Genomic DNA, 14868 nt, shown 5'->3' with positions numbered 1-14868 from the left:
AAATTAAATTAAATTTTTAAAAAAAGTTTTAAAAAACAGACAATTCAGGGCTGGAGAGATGGCTCAGCAGCTAAGAGCACGGGCTACTCTTACAGAGGACCCAGGTTCAATACCCAGCACCCACATGGTGGCCAACAACCATCTATAACCCCAGTTTCAAGGAATCTGGCACCCTCTTCTGGCCTCTGTGGGCACTTCATGTATGTGGTATACTTATACACATGCAGACAAAATATTCATACACATAAAATAAAAATAAGTCTTTAAAATAATCTTTGGTTAGAGAAACTCCTCTTCTGCCAAGCCTGCCATGCCTAAGGGAGGTTGAAGGGTACCTGCTGCAGACATGTGCAATCCTCCTCCCGATGGACCTAGTGGCTTCCACTACAATGCTATCAGCATGCAGAGGGGAACCAGTTACAGCACAAAATGTCCCTCATTCTACCAGACTTACTTGATCCCCAGAGCGAATCCTTGTATAACTTCTCCAGCATTGGGGCCAAGGAAGTGCAGGCCCAGCACCAACTGTGGGGGCTCCCTCAAGCACACCATCTGAAAGCACAGTGTTTTAACCATCTCACAGACACAGGGGACCCACCCACTCACAGCAGACCAGCTACATATCATCTCTGCAACCCTCAGAGGTTTCCATTTGTAGTGATTAATACTGTCAACTTGACAGGCCCTAGACTCACCTAGGAGACAGCCTCTAGGCATGTCTGTAAGGGAGTGGTCACACTGGGTTAAATGAAGTGAAAAGACCCACTCTAACTATGGGAAGCACCCAGGCTTGGGTCCAGGCTACACAAAAAGGAGAAAACAACTAAGCAACAGCATTCATCTCTCTCTGTTTCCTGATTGTGGACATAGCATAACCAGACACTTCAAGCTCCTGCGGTCTTCTTTGTCATTATGGACTGTCCCCTCAAACTGTGAGCCAGAACAAACCCTTCCTTCCTTAAACTGCCTTTGCAGGTAAGGTACTTTGTCACAGCAAAAAGAGAAGTAACTAATACACTGCTGTTCTACACTGTGGACATCAGAGCACTCCCCCACAATCACTGGCTCTTTCCCTCCTTTTCTCTCAGCCCCAGTGTATCCCAGCCCTGGACCCCTAAGGGCACTCACCTTTATGTAGCACTGGGATGCATCCCGTTCAGCCACTGTGAACTCCAGTGGCTTATAATATGCATGGTAAACCTGGGTGACAAGATGCCAGCACATGAATCAGTAGTGAGCATGCCCAAGCCAGTCCTATAGTCATGGTTCCAAAAGAAAGGGTACAGGGAAGGGAGGATTCTTAGGGACTCAGAGCACCCATGTAACCCAAGGATATAGTCTGGGATGTGGAAACAGTTCAGCTGGTTGCAGAGAGTGTGCCCCTCTCTCATGTATAAGCTTTTATCCACAGCCATGTAGTCTTCAGTTAGATGCCTGCTGAACTACAACCTCAGGCTGCTGAGGTGCTGTTGGCCAGGATACAACACAGAGCCAGTGGCTTGGCACATGGCACTAGGGCACCCCCAAGAAGCAGAGTTGGGTGGACACAGGCCTCCCCACAACCCCTTCAGACTGGACCAGGAGATTCAGGCAATGGCTTGTGGGGGTAGGGGACCCGTTCTACCCATGCAAGCAGGAATGGGGTCTCAGGCAGTAGCCTGGCCTCCCTGAAACACCCCAGTGCTGGCTTGGCAGCTAGAAGGAGGGGGCCAGTGCAGGGTAGCTGAGGGGCAGGGCAGACCATAGCCACACTGGAGCTGTGGGACAAGGGCTTTCAGCACCCATGAAGGGCTTGACGTGTGTTCGGGGCTGCAGCCATATAAAAAATGAGCAGGGCCCCCACATGTGCTACACAGCCATTATTAATTAATAGAGCTTCAGAGAATATTGTTCTAAGCAAGACAGAACTGAAAAGAAAACAAACAAGAATATTTGGCTATTCAACATTGTGAAACATAAAACAACATTATAAAATGCCATGAACATATGTCTCAGTATACTTATGATGAATCAAACAAAAATAGCAAATAAAGTGCCGGGAAGGCAGGCCTGTCAGCCTGTCGCTGTGATGGAGGGGCCCGGGTGTGCAGAGCAGGAAGACCCTACAGCCTGGTGACCCAGGCCACATGGGTCTGGTTTCTCTACCGCCAGCAAGCTGCTGCTTCAGGAAGAAGAAACACCAAAGTCCTCCAGCTTCCACCAAAGCAGCTTTCAAAGTCTCTGGCTTCCTTCAAACTACCTGGGCCCACTCTGTGGGTACCTCAGGGCTACGGCCAGCCTGCCACAGCAGACCCCAAAAAGCAGCCTGGCCTGACGGAAACCTCTTTACTTGGGGTGAAAGCCCCAGACTGGGCCACTAAGCCTTTAGGGACTAAATCTTGGGGAAAGGTTAGAATTTGGGCTGGGAAGGTTGAGAGTCCTGCTCACTGGATGCCTTAGGGGAGTCCCAGGAAGACAGAGATAGGAGGGCAGCCTGGGTAGGAGGGTAGGGTAGAGTGGACAAGTCAGAGGACATACTGGAGGAGCCATTCATGTTCAGGGAGACTCATGTCCCTGAAAAGTAGGGAAAGTCCCACAGAGTGGCATGAGGCCCTGAGGCCTTCTGTTATAAGCTCTTTTGCATGCTGGAATGGGACTGGCACCAGACACCCTGATACTCTGGTGGTACTAAGCTAGAGACCTCAATGGTCCTCTAGTTTCTACAGCATAGCTAGGGATGGGGCTGGAGGCTGTTAGACCCCAGGACTCAGAAAAAAGCCAGAGGCCATGCTTTAGTGACTCAATCCAGAGCAGCAGGGGACCTCTGAGCAGAACCAGAGAAGCGAAGGCTGGCCACATGGTGAAGCTGCCAGGGGTGTCCCACTTCCCTTGTTTCTGGAGCTGCCCTCCAATGTTCCTGTTCTGTATATCCATTTTAGCAGCTCCTTGGCCATTGTTCTTGGCCCCGATACCATGCCCTGCCAAGAGAAGCTCCCAGGAAACAGGGATACCCACACCCCTATTTACAGGACCTCTTATCCAGGAAGGGACTCTTTATGGGGAGTGGCCTCCCAGGCCCCACTGTTGGCAGCCCCCTACCTCAACATGCTCTTGGCCATGGACAGTCACAGCCTCCTCCTCTGACAGCCCTACACAGCCATACTCCAGTGGTGTGAAGACGGTCGTGGGAACCTGGAAAGCAGGTCTGGAATCAAGTATGCCTTTTGGGCCCCTCAAATTGAAAATGTCTCCTGTGCGACACTTTAGTGGTAATCCCAGTCCAGGGCCCCAGCCATACATGAGTATGTCACTCATTGTTCTTGGGCTAGACTCAGCAGCCAAACCATATACACTACTGTGTCCCTGCTCATACATGTGCATGCAAAGAACATTCACATTCACACACCCACATGCATGCACATACACATCTGTGCACATGCAAATGTGTGCAAATGTATCCCTCACCCAGAAGAACCAGCCAAGCCTTTCCTAAAGCTGGATTTGGGTTCTTTAAAGAACTCACATTGTGGAGGCTGAAGAGATGGCTCTGTGTTTAAGAGCACTGGCTGCTCTTGCAGAGGACCTGGGTTCAATTCCCAGCACCCACATGGTGGCTAACAACCATCTATAACTCCAGTTTTAGGGGATCCGACACCCTCTACTGACCTCTGTGGGCACTGCGTGACATGGGTACACTTACATACATGCAAGCAATACATGCATATGCACAAAAATAAAAATAATAAAGTATATTAAAAAACTTTATTAAAAAAAAAGAACTCACATTGCTGTAATCCATTAGGGCTGAGGATTTCCCATAGAGCCGCTGGGCCAGGAGCTTCCCTGCCATGATCGCTGTGGGTGTCAGCTCTGGCCGCCCCTGAGAGAAGAACATATGAGCACTATATGCCAGGGAGCCTATGCAGACCCCACACCACCACCCATCGCCTTCCTAACAAGTAGCTCCACGTTGAAAACTCCCAATGCTGTGCCATGAGCCACAAGACATATGGACACTGCCACAAGCTGCAAAGATCTGAAAGCCTTAGGCACTGAGGCTGAGTCTCCCATAGTGACCATCCCAGGGTATCTTCCCCCTACCCTGCTTTGGGGACACATCTGTGTTATGATCCCCTTCCCTGGAAGAGAAAATGAACTACTGAGCCCAGTCCCACTACCCTCACTTGTTCGGGGTTTCTCTGAATCCCTGTCACACTGATCATCTGAGTGCTGGTCCCATGACGAAACTTGAAAAAAGATTCTGCCCACTGTTCCCACTGACCAGAAGCCACCTTCATATGGCCCCAAGCATGCCACAGGCTCCTGACACACTGCTTGACATGTATGTTACAGTCCATGTCAAATCCCAAATCAGTGCCATTCTGCAGGAGACCGCTCTGTCCCAGGGTATCCCTGCATCTGGTGTTCCTGCACACAGCAGCCTGAGCCCCAATGCCAATCAACTCTGCAGCAGGAAATGCAGACACTGTTTGGCATTCCAGAAATGAATAGAGATCTGCAGAGATAAACTCGGCCTCAAGCCTGTGCATTCCACCAGACCTGAGTAACCCAGGAAACATCCCACAGCATACCATATCTCATTAAACAATGGCCCCCTACACCATCCTGGGGCTCTTTGCAGCACTGGCCTGACCTCGCTGCAGGGATGTTAACTCTTTGCACTGCTCACAATGATCTTTTAAGCTACATGTATTGAATTCTTTTTTAAAAAATATTTTATTTTTAATTTATGTTCACACGTGTATTGCCTGCATGTAGGTAAGTGTACCCGTGTCTTGTAGTGCCCACGGAAGACAGAAGAGGTTGTCGGATCCCCTGGAACTGGAGTTACGGACAGTTGTTAGCTGCCATGTGGGTGCTGGGATTTGAACCCGGGTCTTCTGCAAGAACAACCAGTGCTCTTAACTGGCTGAGCCATCTCTCCAGCCCCCTGAATTCTTTTCTAAAAAATACTTTATTATTTTAACTGTATGTGTATGAATGTATTGCCTGCATGTATGTAAGTATACCTGTGTCATGTAATGCCCATGAAGGCCAGAAAAGGGCATCAGATTCCTCTGGAACTGGAGTTGTGAACAGTTGTTAGCCACCATGTGGCTGCTGGGAATCAAACCTGAGTCCTCTGCAAGAGCAGCCAGTGTTCTTAATTGCTACTGCTGAACCATCTCTCCAGCCCCAATTTTTTTATATATATGTAGGGTCTCTCTGTAGTCACAGCTGGCCTGGAACTCGCTATGTAGTACCAGGCTGGCCTCACAGAGATCCTCCTGCCTCTGCCTCCTAAGTGCTGGGATTAAAGGCATTTGCCATTATGCCCAGGTATGCATTGAATTCTGGGTTTTTTTTTTGTTTGTTTTTTTGTTTTTGGTCTTTTTGAGACAGGGTCTCCCTATGGCCCCAGCTGTCCTGGAACTCACTATGCAGGCTGGCCTTGAACTCACAGATATCTGCCTGCCTCTGCCTCCCAAGTGCTGGGAATAAAGGCATGTGCCACCATGCCTGGCTGTGTTGAATTCTTAAAATAAAAAAGGCCTTTATGTGTTTCATGTAATTGTGGCAACATGGTACTGGACCCTAGGGTCTGGTAGCAATGCATTGGTACAGTTAAAGGAACTTCACTTATTGGGTGCAAAGGTTTCCTGGTGTGCACAGAGATGCATACAATACTTTTCTGAAAGAACACATGTACTATCTTTAAAAAAAATTATTTATTTTTATTTTATGTGTGAGAGTGTTTTACCCGCATGTTTGTAAGTGCACCATGTGCGTGAAATGCCCATGGAGGCCAGAACATGGCGTTGGATCCCCTGAAACTGTTTTTACCCATGGTTGCTAGCCTCCATGTGGGTGCTGGAAAACAAACTCAGTCATTGCTTCTTACCACTGAGATATCTCTCCAGTCCCTACATGTGCTGTCTTAGGGTACAGTGCCCACAAGATGGAATGGAAGCCTATAGTCAGGACTACCACATCCAAACCAACCACAGGCAGAGGTCAAACAACCACACAGACCTGCTTGGGCCTTGTTTAGATGGTGACATGAGGGCTGGAAAGATGGCTCAGTGGTTAAGACTACTGGCTGCTCTAGCAGAGGACCTGGGTTCAATTCTTAGCACCCACATGGTGACTAACAACCATCTATAACTCAAGTTCCAGAGGATCCAATGCCTCTTCTGACCTCCTCAGGCATTGTACAACACGGGTACACTTACATACATGCAGGCAATACACTTATACACATTACATAAAAATAATAAAATATTTAATTAGATGGTTACGTGACTCAGATGGGCGAGGGGCCAGACAGCAAGCCACATCAAGTTTTCCTTGCAGTCCTCTGGGTGGGGAGCTTTGGAGTTGCCATCTGACAGTCCCTGGAAGCAGTGGGTGCCTGGCACCCTCTAGGATGCCATCACATGTTCCTGAGCTTCTTAGGTCACAGGGCCTGATAGTGCCTGAGCAGTAGACACTTGGCTCTGAGCCCTTTTCACAATGGTAGGGACACTTCTGGTACACTGCAGGAGCCCTGCTGGCCCAGCAGGAGGGATCTGTGTGGGACCTGAACCTGGCAGGAATGACAAGCCAAGTGGGAGTGGCCTTTGGAACGAAGGAGAAATGCAGTCTTGCCCAGTCCTCTTCCGGTCCTGTTTCCAGGTAAGCATCAAGTTCTTCCCAGCCTAGCATGATCTTTACAAAGCCTAATAGGAGATGCCTATTTATACACACACACACACACACACACACACACACACACACACACGGGGGGGGGGCAAGCCTTGGCATTGCTAACAGCTACCTAGGCCCTTTAGCTCCAAAATGTCCCACCCAGGACCAACTGGTCTCATATACTAGGTCATGCTCCCCCCAAGCATTGCTCTACATTTCCCAAATGTAGGGTCCAAAGGGAGCCAAGTCAACACAGCATCTGCACATTCCTGAAGGCATGGGTGCCCTCACCCAGGCTGCTTTGCTCTAGCCCAGATATGGACACCAGCTGGACCCCTCAGGTAACCACCTGTAAGCTTTCCTTACCACTGGCAAATGAGCATCCCCTAACACCTGAAGTGGTTTACTGGCTTATGTCAACTGTGACTCCTACCATGATGCTCCTCCACAGGGGGCGTGTACCTGTAGTGTCCCCAGTGTTCCAAAAAGAACCTGCTAACCAGTGGTGCTCAGCACTCATGAGTACATGGGTAGCAACACATTGGGGTGGGCTGAGTAGTATCTCCAATCAAAGTCATGCTCACCTAGAACTTAGAATGTGAGTTTATTTGGAAGCAGTTTGTGCATGAAGGTCATACTGGATTTATATGGGCTTTAAGTCTACAAGGGGCAATCTGTAAGGAAGGGCACAAAACACCCAGAGGAGACCTTCAGTAATGAAGGGACAGAGCTGGGATCTGAGGACCACCCAGGGCCAGGATGGAGGAGGCAGGAAGAGGCCTCCTAGAGAATGCTGAGGGAATGCAGCCCTGCCCACACTCAGATTTGGTTTCAGACCCCTGAACGTAAGAGGGGGGATTTCTGTTGCTCTTAAGTCGCTGAATTTGTGGTGGCATAAACCACTTATACAGCAGCTCCAGGACACAGACACAATCATGAAGGATGTGACAGGTCTCGCCACAGAGCAAAGTGGGCCTGGGGACTCCAGGAGTATCTCTCAGAATGTCTAGGTGAGGCCCCTGGAGCAGCTTCCTTGTGATACATAAGAATGGCTTAGTATAAGCTGCTTCTCCTGAGACTGTAGGGACACAGTGCCCCAGAACTGACCAACCAGGTCTTTTTCTAGGAGCCTATGAAGGAGAGGGATGGTGGCTAGATGCTTCGAAAGCCAGGGCCTCACCAGGAAAGTACTGTGGCCTCTGCTCTCCAGGGATGGGACAGAGGCAGGGATATGTCCATAGCAACAGGAACAGTGAGTAGGGCCAGGGTCCAGAGCCTTGTCACCTTCCCCAGGGTGAGCTCCTCACCCCAGAAAGATTGGTGACAGCCCAGTCGGTGACAAGAACTGAAGCTGCCTCTGGCTCAGAGGGAAAACAAAGATAAGGAGAATGGCTAGTGGGCCTGAACCAGGCCTGGCCCTCAACTTCTATAGAGACAGGACCAATTCAAGGTCATGTCCAACAACAGCTAATTCTTCATATTACCAATTTTTAAGCTGTCCCACACCAACCCTCATAGAAAGGCAAAGCATTGGAAAGAGGGGCTGGTAATCAAACCCTCCCATAATGCACCTGACCAATCTTTGGGGTTTGGCCCTGTGATTGGCGCTCTGGAATTGAGGAAAGACACATCTCTTTCCCATGTCCTAGCAGACTCTAGCTCATGTTCATCTCAAAGTCCAACAACAGAAGGTGGATAGGAGCAAAGAACTATGGGGTTCCAGGCTCTGGGACTGGCCAGACAAATACAGGGTATACCTCAGCAACATCCCCAATGGCAAAGATGTGGGGGACAGAGGTGGCCTCCTGAGCATCCACAAGAATCTTTTGATTCTTGGGGTTGGTATTCACTCCAGCCTTTTCCAGATTCAGATTTCTCGTTTCTGGAACTCGCCCTTAAAGAGAGAGAGATAGTTGAAAGATTTACTTTAGTAGTTTTGATATGGGTTCCTTTTATGTAAAACATTTCAACCAGATATGGTGGTACACACATGAAATCTCAGCACTTGGAAGACTGAGGCAGGAATATAATAAGATCAAGGCCACCCTGGTCTACAAATCAAGGACTGCAAATAGCTCATTGGAAGACCAAGAATACACAAGGCCCTCCAGTTTGATCCTTTTTACAATAAATAGATCAATGAATCAATAATCAACAAACTTTTCTCAAAGCAGGGTTCTGTGGCTGGACTGTAGCCCCACCTATTTGAGAGTCTGAGAAGGATGATTGAGTATAGGAGTTCAAGGCCACCCTAAGCAAAACAGCAGGACTCTATTTCAAAAAGACAAATAAATAAGTAAATAAATAAATAATAATAAACAATAAACAAACAAATAAAATGGCCACTGATGAATGGTAAGCACAGAAACTACTAAGTGGCCTGATTGCAGAGGAGGGGCAGAGTAACAGCCCATCAGTAAGTGAACAGAAACTTTCTCTGGCCCAGAGGGGGAATGTTTATCAATGTTCCTGTGGACCTTGTAGGTCAAACAAAGCCCTGTACCACCCACCATACAGAAGTGTCTAAGGGATGCAACCCACTGAGGATGGTGTCCTTCTCAGGTGCTGTTTTCTGGTACATGGGCAAGAAGCAAGTGCCTGCTGATGCCATTGTAGCTTGCATCAGTTTTGGTAATCAGGTTCCAGAACCTTCCATTCCCCCCCGCTCCAGAACCAGTACCAACAGCATGGCTCTAACTTGATAATCAAGAGAAACCAGCCCTCCCTTTGAGATGCAGTGGTACTGTGGGCATCTATCTGTCCTCGCTGTATTATCCCCCACACCAAGCCAGACTTGCCTTATTCCATGAAATAAGAACCATGTTCCCCTCCTGTGCTTCTTCCAAAGGATACCCAATGGCTCATTGGACAGGCTGAGGTTTAGTCGGCCTTCCAAGCTGTGTCCCCAGCCCATGCTCAGGACTTAGGGACAGTTTCCCTTTCCAGGTGGGGCCTGTAGTTCTCTTTACACAGAGGCTGCATGCAGGGTTTCACAGGTCCTTGTGGGAGGGCCTACAGTGGCCGCCAACACCTCCTGGGCCCCAACCAACCCTAGTCACATGACCCTCCTCTTTGTCTACTTTCATAGGCCTACCTGCCAATGATGACACCCACTCTTTCATTCCTTTGTGTTTTGATCTTGTTCTATTTTTCAGTCTTGGGATGGAACCTCACACATTCTAGGCAAGCTTGCTACCACTAAGCTATCTCTGCCAGTCCCTCTTCCTTTGGATTTAATGAGATGAGGTTGTATATTATTTTGTTTCTAGCAATGCAGAGGAGAGCTGCTCCCACAGCTGAGGGTGAGTCCACTTGGGCCTTAGAGGTGACCCTTATGAGACACAGACCCTTATGAACTAAGATGTTGCAAAGGCCACCAGCTGGGGTAGGCTGGTGAACTTAGGGATTAGCCTGGGTACCAGTCCCTTTCCTGGCCACAGTCTCTGCCCTCCTCAGTGCCAGGTCCTGGCCATCTTGACCCTTTCCTCTCCCTGCCAGGATTTCTCAGGCTATGTGTAGGACATGGACAGTATTCCCTGGCCTACCGCTTCAGTGCTGTGGAGCTAGATTAGAGGGTTCTTCCCTGGGAAATGGCTGCCTGGGTTGCCAGTGTCTTTGTGCAGAAGAGACCCTACAAATCCATCTTTTTTTCTGTGAGCCTCAGTGTTCTCATCTATAAAAGGGATCAACATGGGACCCAGATAGGACAAGGCACAGGTCTCACAAGGACCCACCACTACCCTGTCTCAATGGTCACAAGGCCTCTGAAGGCCATGTGCCTGAATTTCAGCACAAAGAGCTCTTATGCTGATATGAGTAAGAGGGACTCCTGAGGCTGACTGTGGGGCCTCAGGATGGAGCAGGGCACATAAGCAGCCAGTGCAGAAGGTGTGTGTCCTCCTTGTCAAGGTATATGCACACCCATACATAAGTACACATACACATATATATACTTATTTGCAAAAGAAATCAATGAGGGGTTGGAGAGATGACCCAGAGGTTAAAAAGCACTGGCTGCTCTTTGCAGAGGTCCCAGGTTCAGTTCTCAGCATCCACATGGTGGCTAACAACTGTCTATAACTCCAGCTCCAAGGGATCTGACACCCTCTTCTGGCTTCCGCAGGCATTGCATGCACAAGTGCACTTATCTATGCAGGCAAAACACACATAAAATAAAAATAAATTAAAATTTTTAATTAAAAGCTGGGCATGGTGGCACATGCCTTTAATCCCAGCACTTGGGAGGCAGGGGCAGGCAGATCTCTGGGAGTTCAAGGCCAGCCTGTTCTACATTGTGAGTAGGCCAGCTGGGGCTACAGGGAGACCCTGTCTCAAAAAGACAAAAAAAAAAAAAAAGAGAACTCAATGAAAAGATTAAAAGCAGTGGCCTGTAGAAAGGGGCGAAGTCAGGTGTGGTGGTACAGACCCACAATCACAGCACTCAAGAAGCTGAGACAGGAGGATCACTGCAAGTTCAAGGTCAGCGAAGCCTGGGCCACAGAATAGATTCCAGGCAGGACAGGGCTACACTGCAAGACCCTGTCTCAAGAAAAGCAAAGCAAACAAAAGAAAAGGGAGAGGAAGATAGAAGGACAGAAGTGCAAATAAGATTTGTCTAAACACATCTTTTCACACTCTTTTTCAATGCCTATACATGGTTTATATGTTCAAAAAAGACATTAACACAGGAAAAAAATGTCTAAAAACCACAAGCAAACTAAAACAAATGAACCTAACTGAACCAATTGCACAAGAGGCTGTGAGAGAGCAGATGACAGGATCATTACAGTCCTCCCCTCAGGAGATGGTTCCGGGACCCCCATCCCCCAACGATATCAAAGTCCGGATGCTCAGTGTTGTTCAGAACACGGCATACAGCCTATGCCCTGCCATCCACTGTGCATTTCCCATGTCTCTAGATGACTTGTGATACCTAATACAATGTCAGTGCTAGGTAAGTTGCCATATGCTGTCACTCAGGGAATGACAAGAAAGCATGGTAGGTATATGTGTATGCACTTCAGAGCAAGTAAAATATACTTTGGACTGGGAATTTTTCTCAGTTGGTAGAATGCTTGCCTAGCATGCACATAGTTCTGAGTTCAGTCCTAGTACCACATAACCCTGGTGTTTACACATACCTATAATCCCAAACGTGACAGGTGGAGGCAGGAAAATCAGAAGTTCAAGGTTACACTTAGCTATACAGTATGTCTGAGGCCAGTCTGGGCTATGTGAGATCCTGCCTCAAAAAACAAAAACACCTCAGTGGCAAAGCACCTGCCTTACATGCACAAGGCCTGAGGTTGTGCTGCCAACACTAGAGAGAAAACAAAAATATTTCTACTCACAGTGAATCCACAACTGTGGAATCCTTGGGAATACAGGCCAGTAGTTGTCAAGAGACTGGAGAAGCTCATGTATTCAAGGTGGGGATTCTATACTAACATGGAAGCTACAAAGAGATCTATATGCCATTCAAAGAGGATGGTTAAAATCTTATAATTATCAAATTTATAATTAAAATTAATAGTTTCTTCTCTTTTCTAAAATAGGGAGTTCTGGGGTTAGAGAGATAGCTCGGTGGTCAAGAACATTGGCTGCTCTTGCAAGGTGCCCAGGTTCAATTCCCAGCACCCACATGGTGGCTAACAACCATTTGTAACTCCAGTTCCAGGGGATCCAATGCCTCTTCTGACCTCCAAGGGTAGTGCATGATACAGGTGCACTTACATAACATACAAGCAATACACTCATACACATAAAATGAAAAGAATAAATAAAATATTTTTAAAAATAAAATATGAAGCCAGGCGTGGTAGCGCACACTTGTAGTCCCAACACTTGGGAGGCAGAGGCAGGTGGATTTCTGTGAGTTCAAGGCCAGCCTGGTCTACATAGTGAGTTCCAGACCAGCTGGGGGTACAGGGAGATCCTGTTTCAAAAAGACCAAAAATAAATAAATAGATAAATAAATAAATAAAATAAAATAAAATACGAAGTTCTGGGCTCTGACCACAGAAAGGATCTTTCAGCAAAAACAGCCACTGAGTATTTCAAGCCTTTTTAGACTGGGGTCTCAATGCTTCCTACCCAGGGGATCAGGCTCCTCAAGCTGAAAGGACACAATTGTATATAATCAAAGACAGTCAAACAGATTGGGCTGCGCATTATAGCAAGACAGCCTGCCTCAAAGGGAAGATACCACTGGTCAGGGTGCCCAAAGGGAAGTGGCTGAATTGTGTAAATTGTGACCTGTGGGATGTCTTGGTACATGTAGGCTCCAGGTGAGCTAACTGCCCAACATTTCCCTACATGATCCTTTCCTGTGTTGGCAACCTTCCACTCCCCCAAAGTCCCAGGGCTTCTGGGAAGCACTTACCCCCTCCTGCCCAGACAGGCTCCTCACATCACTGTGAGTTCACATTTTCTCCCACCAACAGACTATCTGCATCAACAGATTAGGCCCCATGTCTCCAGAATTCACCAAGACAGCCTGTAGTGAGTGCTGTGTAAGAAGCATGCCGACTGAAGCCAGTGGCTAGAGCATGCACTGCCCAGAGCCTCAGAGTAGGCCTGAGACCCCCTCATCAGGCAACCAGTGATGGTGCTGAATAAGCAGGGCTGGTGGCTGGGTCTCCAGGTCACAGGCCCCAGCTTGCCCTCTTCTGTACAACCCCTGCAACTGCCCAGCAAACTACCCAGCTTTGGTTCTTGGCGGTGAGAAGAGCTGGGTGTGGAGAGTGTGTGAACCATACCATGCCCATCCTCAGCTTCAGCTGGAGCTGATCCTGCTTTTGGATGCAGAGCCTGGGATGGAACAGGAACAGGTCTCTCTCTCTCTCATAATATCATGGTGACTGTCCCCTCAGGCGCCACACAGTTCTGGGCCTTCAGGGAGGGCAGCATATGGGTCTCATCACAGTTCAGCTGTCAAGGAAGCGTCCCTTTGCCTTCAATCCAGATGAGTGTGGCCCTGTTGAGCCAATGGATGTCCCCCAAGCCAGGCTACTCTTGACTCCCAAGAGCTCAAGACAATTCTTCAATGGCAAAGGTGATTTGGCATCAAAGATGTAGTTCCCACAGTTCTTGGTGGCTGGGACAAGCCAGACTTCCCGTGTGTAGTGTCCAGGAAGTGGGTGGCGCCCACCTAAACATCTGACAGATGAAGCCTTCATGAAAAGGAAACTTTAAGTCTCCAGCTGCTACCCTGGAGCGGGAAGTCAAAACACAGAGCCTCAGCTAAGCCTAGCTTCTCCAGTTGGCTGGGGGCCTGGCTCCAGCCTCTTGGCGCTGCTCAGTCACAGGAGTCGGGTGTTGGCAGGCTGGTACTGGTAGGGATCAGCATAGACTCAGGCAGTGGGAGGCCACAGGAGAGGAAGGAGCTGGGGCCCCGTGGGCAGGACTGGAGCACACATGAGGGGATGAGGTTCTGTAGGCCAGGGGCTCATGGTTCAGTCCTCAGGTCGTCCCTCCTCTGGCTACTCCCCTGGCTAGTGGGTCCAGTTTGCTGCACCCACTGCCTCCTAGTGACCGCTCTGGGCAATGCTGGTAGCTTGCTATGATGCTGAACCTACTATGTCCATGATATCCCCTGCACATCTGTTTTGCTGGTCCTATGAGGCCAAGAGCATCTCTTTATGCTTCTTGTTGTAACCATGGTAACTACTGACCTTGCAGGTGCCAACAAAGCCCTGTACCAAAGTCCTAAAGTAAATAAAGGCACAATCACAAGATGCTTAATGACAGAAATACATTCTGATAAATGTGTCACTGGGTGGTTTGTGAAGGTCATCAAATATTCTTACATAAACCTAGATGGTCTAACCTACCTCACAGGTAGACTATGTGGTACACACATGGTATAGCCTTTTGCTTCTAGGCTACAATTGCATATAGCACTTACGCACTGAGCACTGTAGGCAACTACAGAACAGAGGATCAGTGCATCTAAGCAGATTTGTTTCCATCTGCATGGCCACAATGTTACAACCACTATTCCATAGCAATTCTTCAGCTCTGTGATAATCTTCCCGGAATGCTGACTGAAATACATTGTGCATAAATTTGAAAGTAGTCCCTGGAGAGACTGCATGCACAGAACTAAGTGCCCTTCATGGTCTATTTCAAAGCCAGGATTCTTAGGACATGTTGTATGTATACATTTGGGAAGCATAAAGGCATGTGAGTCAAGCCAGGGAT

General features: G+C 48.3%; 1 protein-coding gene across 10 annotated transcripts in view; it reads right to left on the bottom strand.

Moving 5' to 3' along the window:
* Positions 1 to 14868, bottom strand: part of Txnrd2 (thioredoxin reductase 2) — a 56339-nt gene that overhangs the window by 5006 nt on the left and 36465 nt on the right. For 6 of the 10 annotated variants that reach the window (XM_029568296.1, XM_029568297.1, XM_029568300.1 and 3 more), the window contains 4 exons: positions 8424 to 8560; positions 3764 to 3859; positions 3079 to 3171; positions 1129 to 1200 (listed from right to left, as the gene is read on the bottom strand). In XM_029568296.1, coding sequence (XP_029424156.1) covers positions 1129 to 1200; positions 3079 to 3171; positions 3764 to 3859; positions 8424 to 8560 — 398 coding nt within the window. Of the gene's footprint in view, positions 1 to 454; positions 553 to 1128; positions 1201 to 3078; positions 3172 to 3763; positions 3860 to 8423; positions 8561 to 14868 lie in introns of those variants that run through there. The other 4 variants (XM_008843024.2, XM_017800587.2, XM_029568302.1 and 1 more) reach the window with 3 other exon arrangements.

This window comes from Nannospalax galili, unplaced genomic scaffold (genome assembly GCF_000622305.1).
Source record: "Nannospalax galili isolate Female #2095 unplaced genomic scaffold, S.galili_v1.0 scaffold820, whole genome shotgun sequence".
In the NCBI taxonomy this organism is placed as follows: domain Eukaryota; kingdom Metazoa; phylum Chordata; class Mammalia; order Rodentia; family Spalacidae; genus Nannospalax; species Nannospalax galili.
Note: the sequence above shows the minus strand (reverse complement) of the source record. Positions and strands in the feature narration are given on the sequence as shown.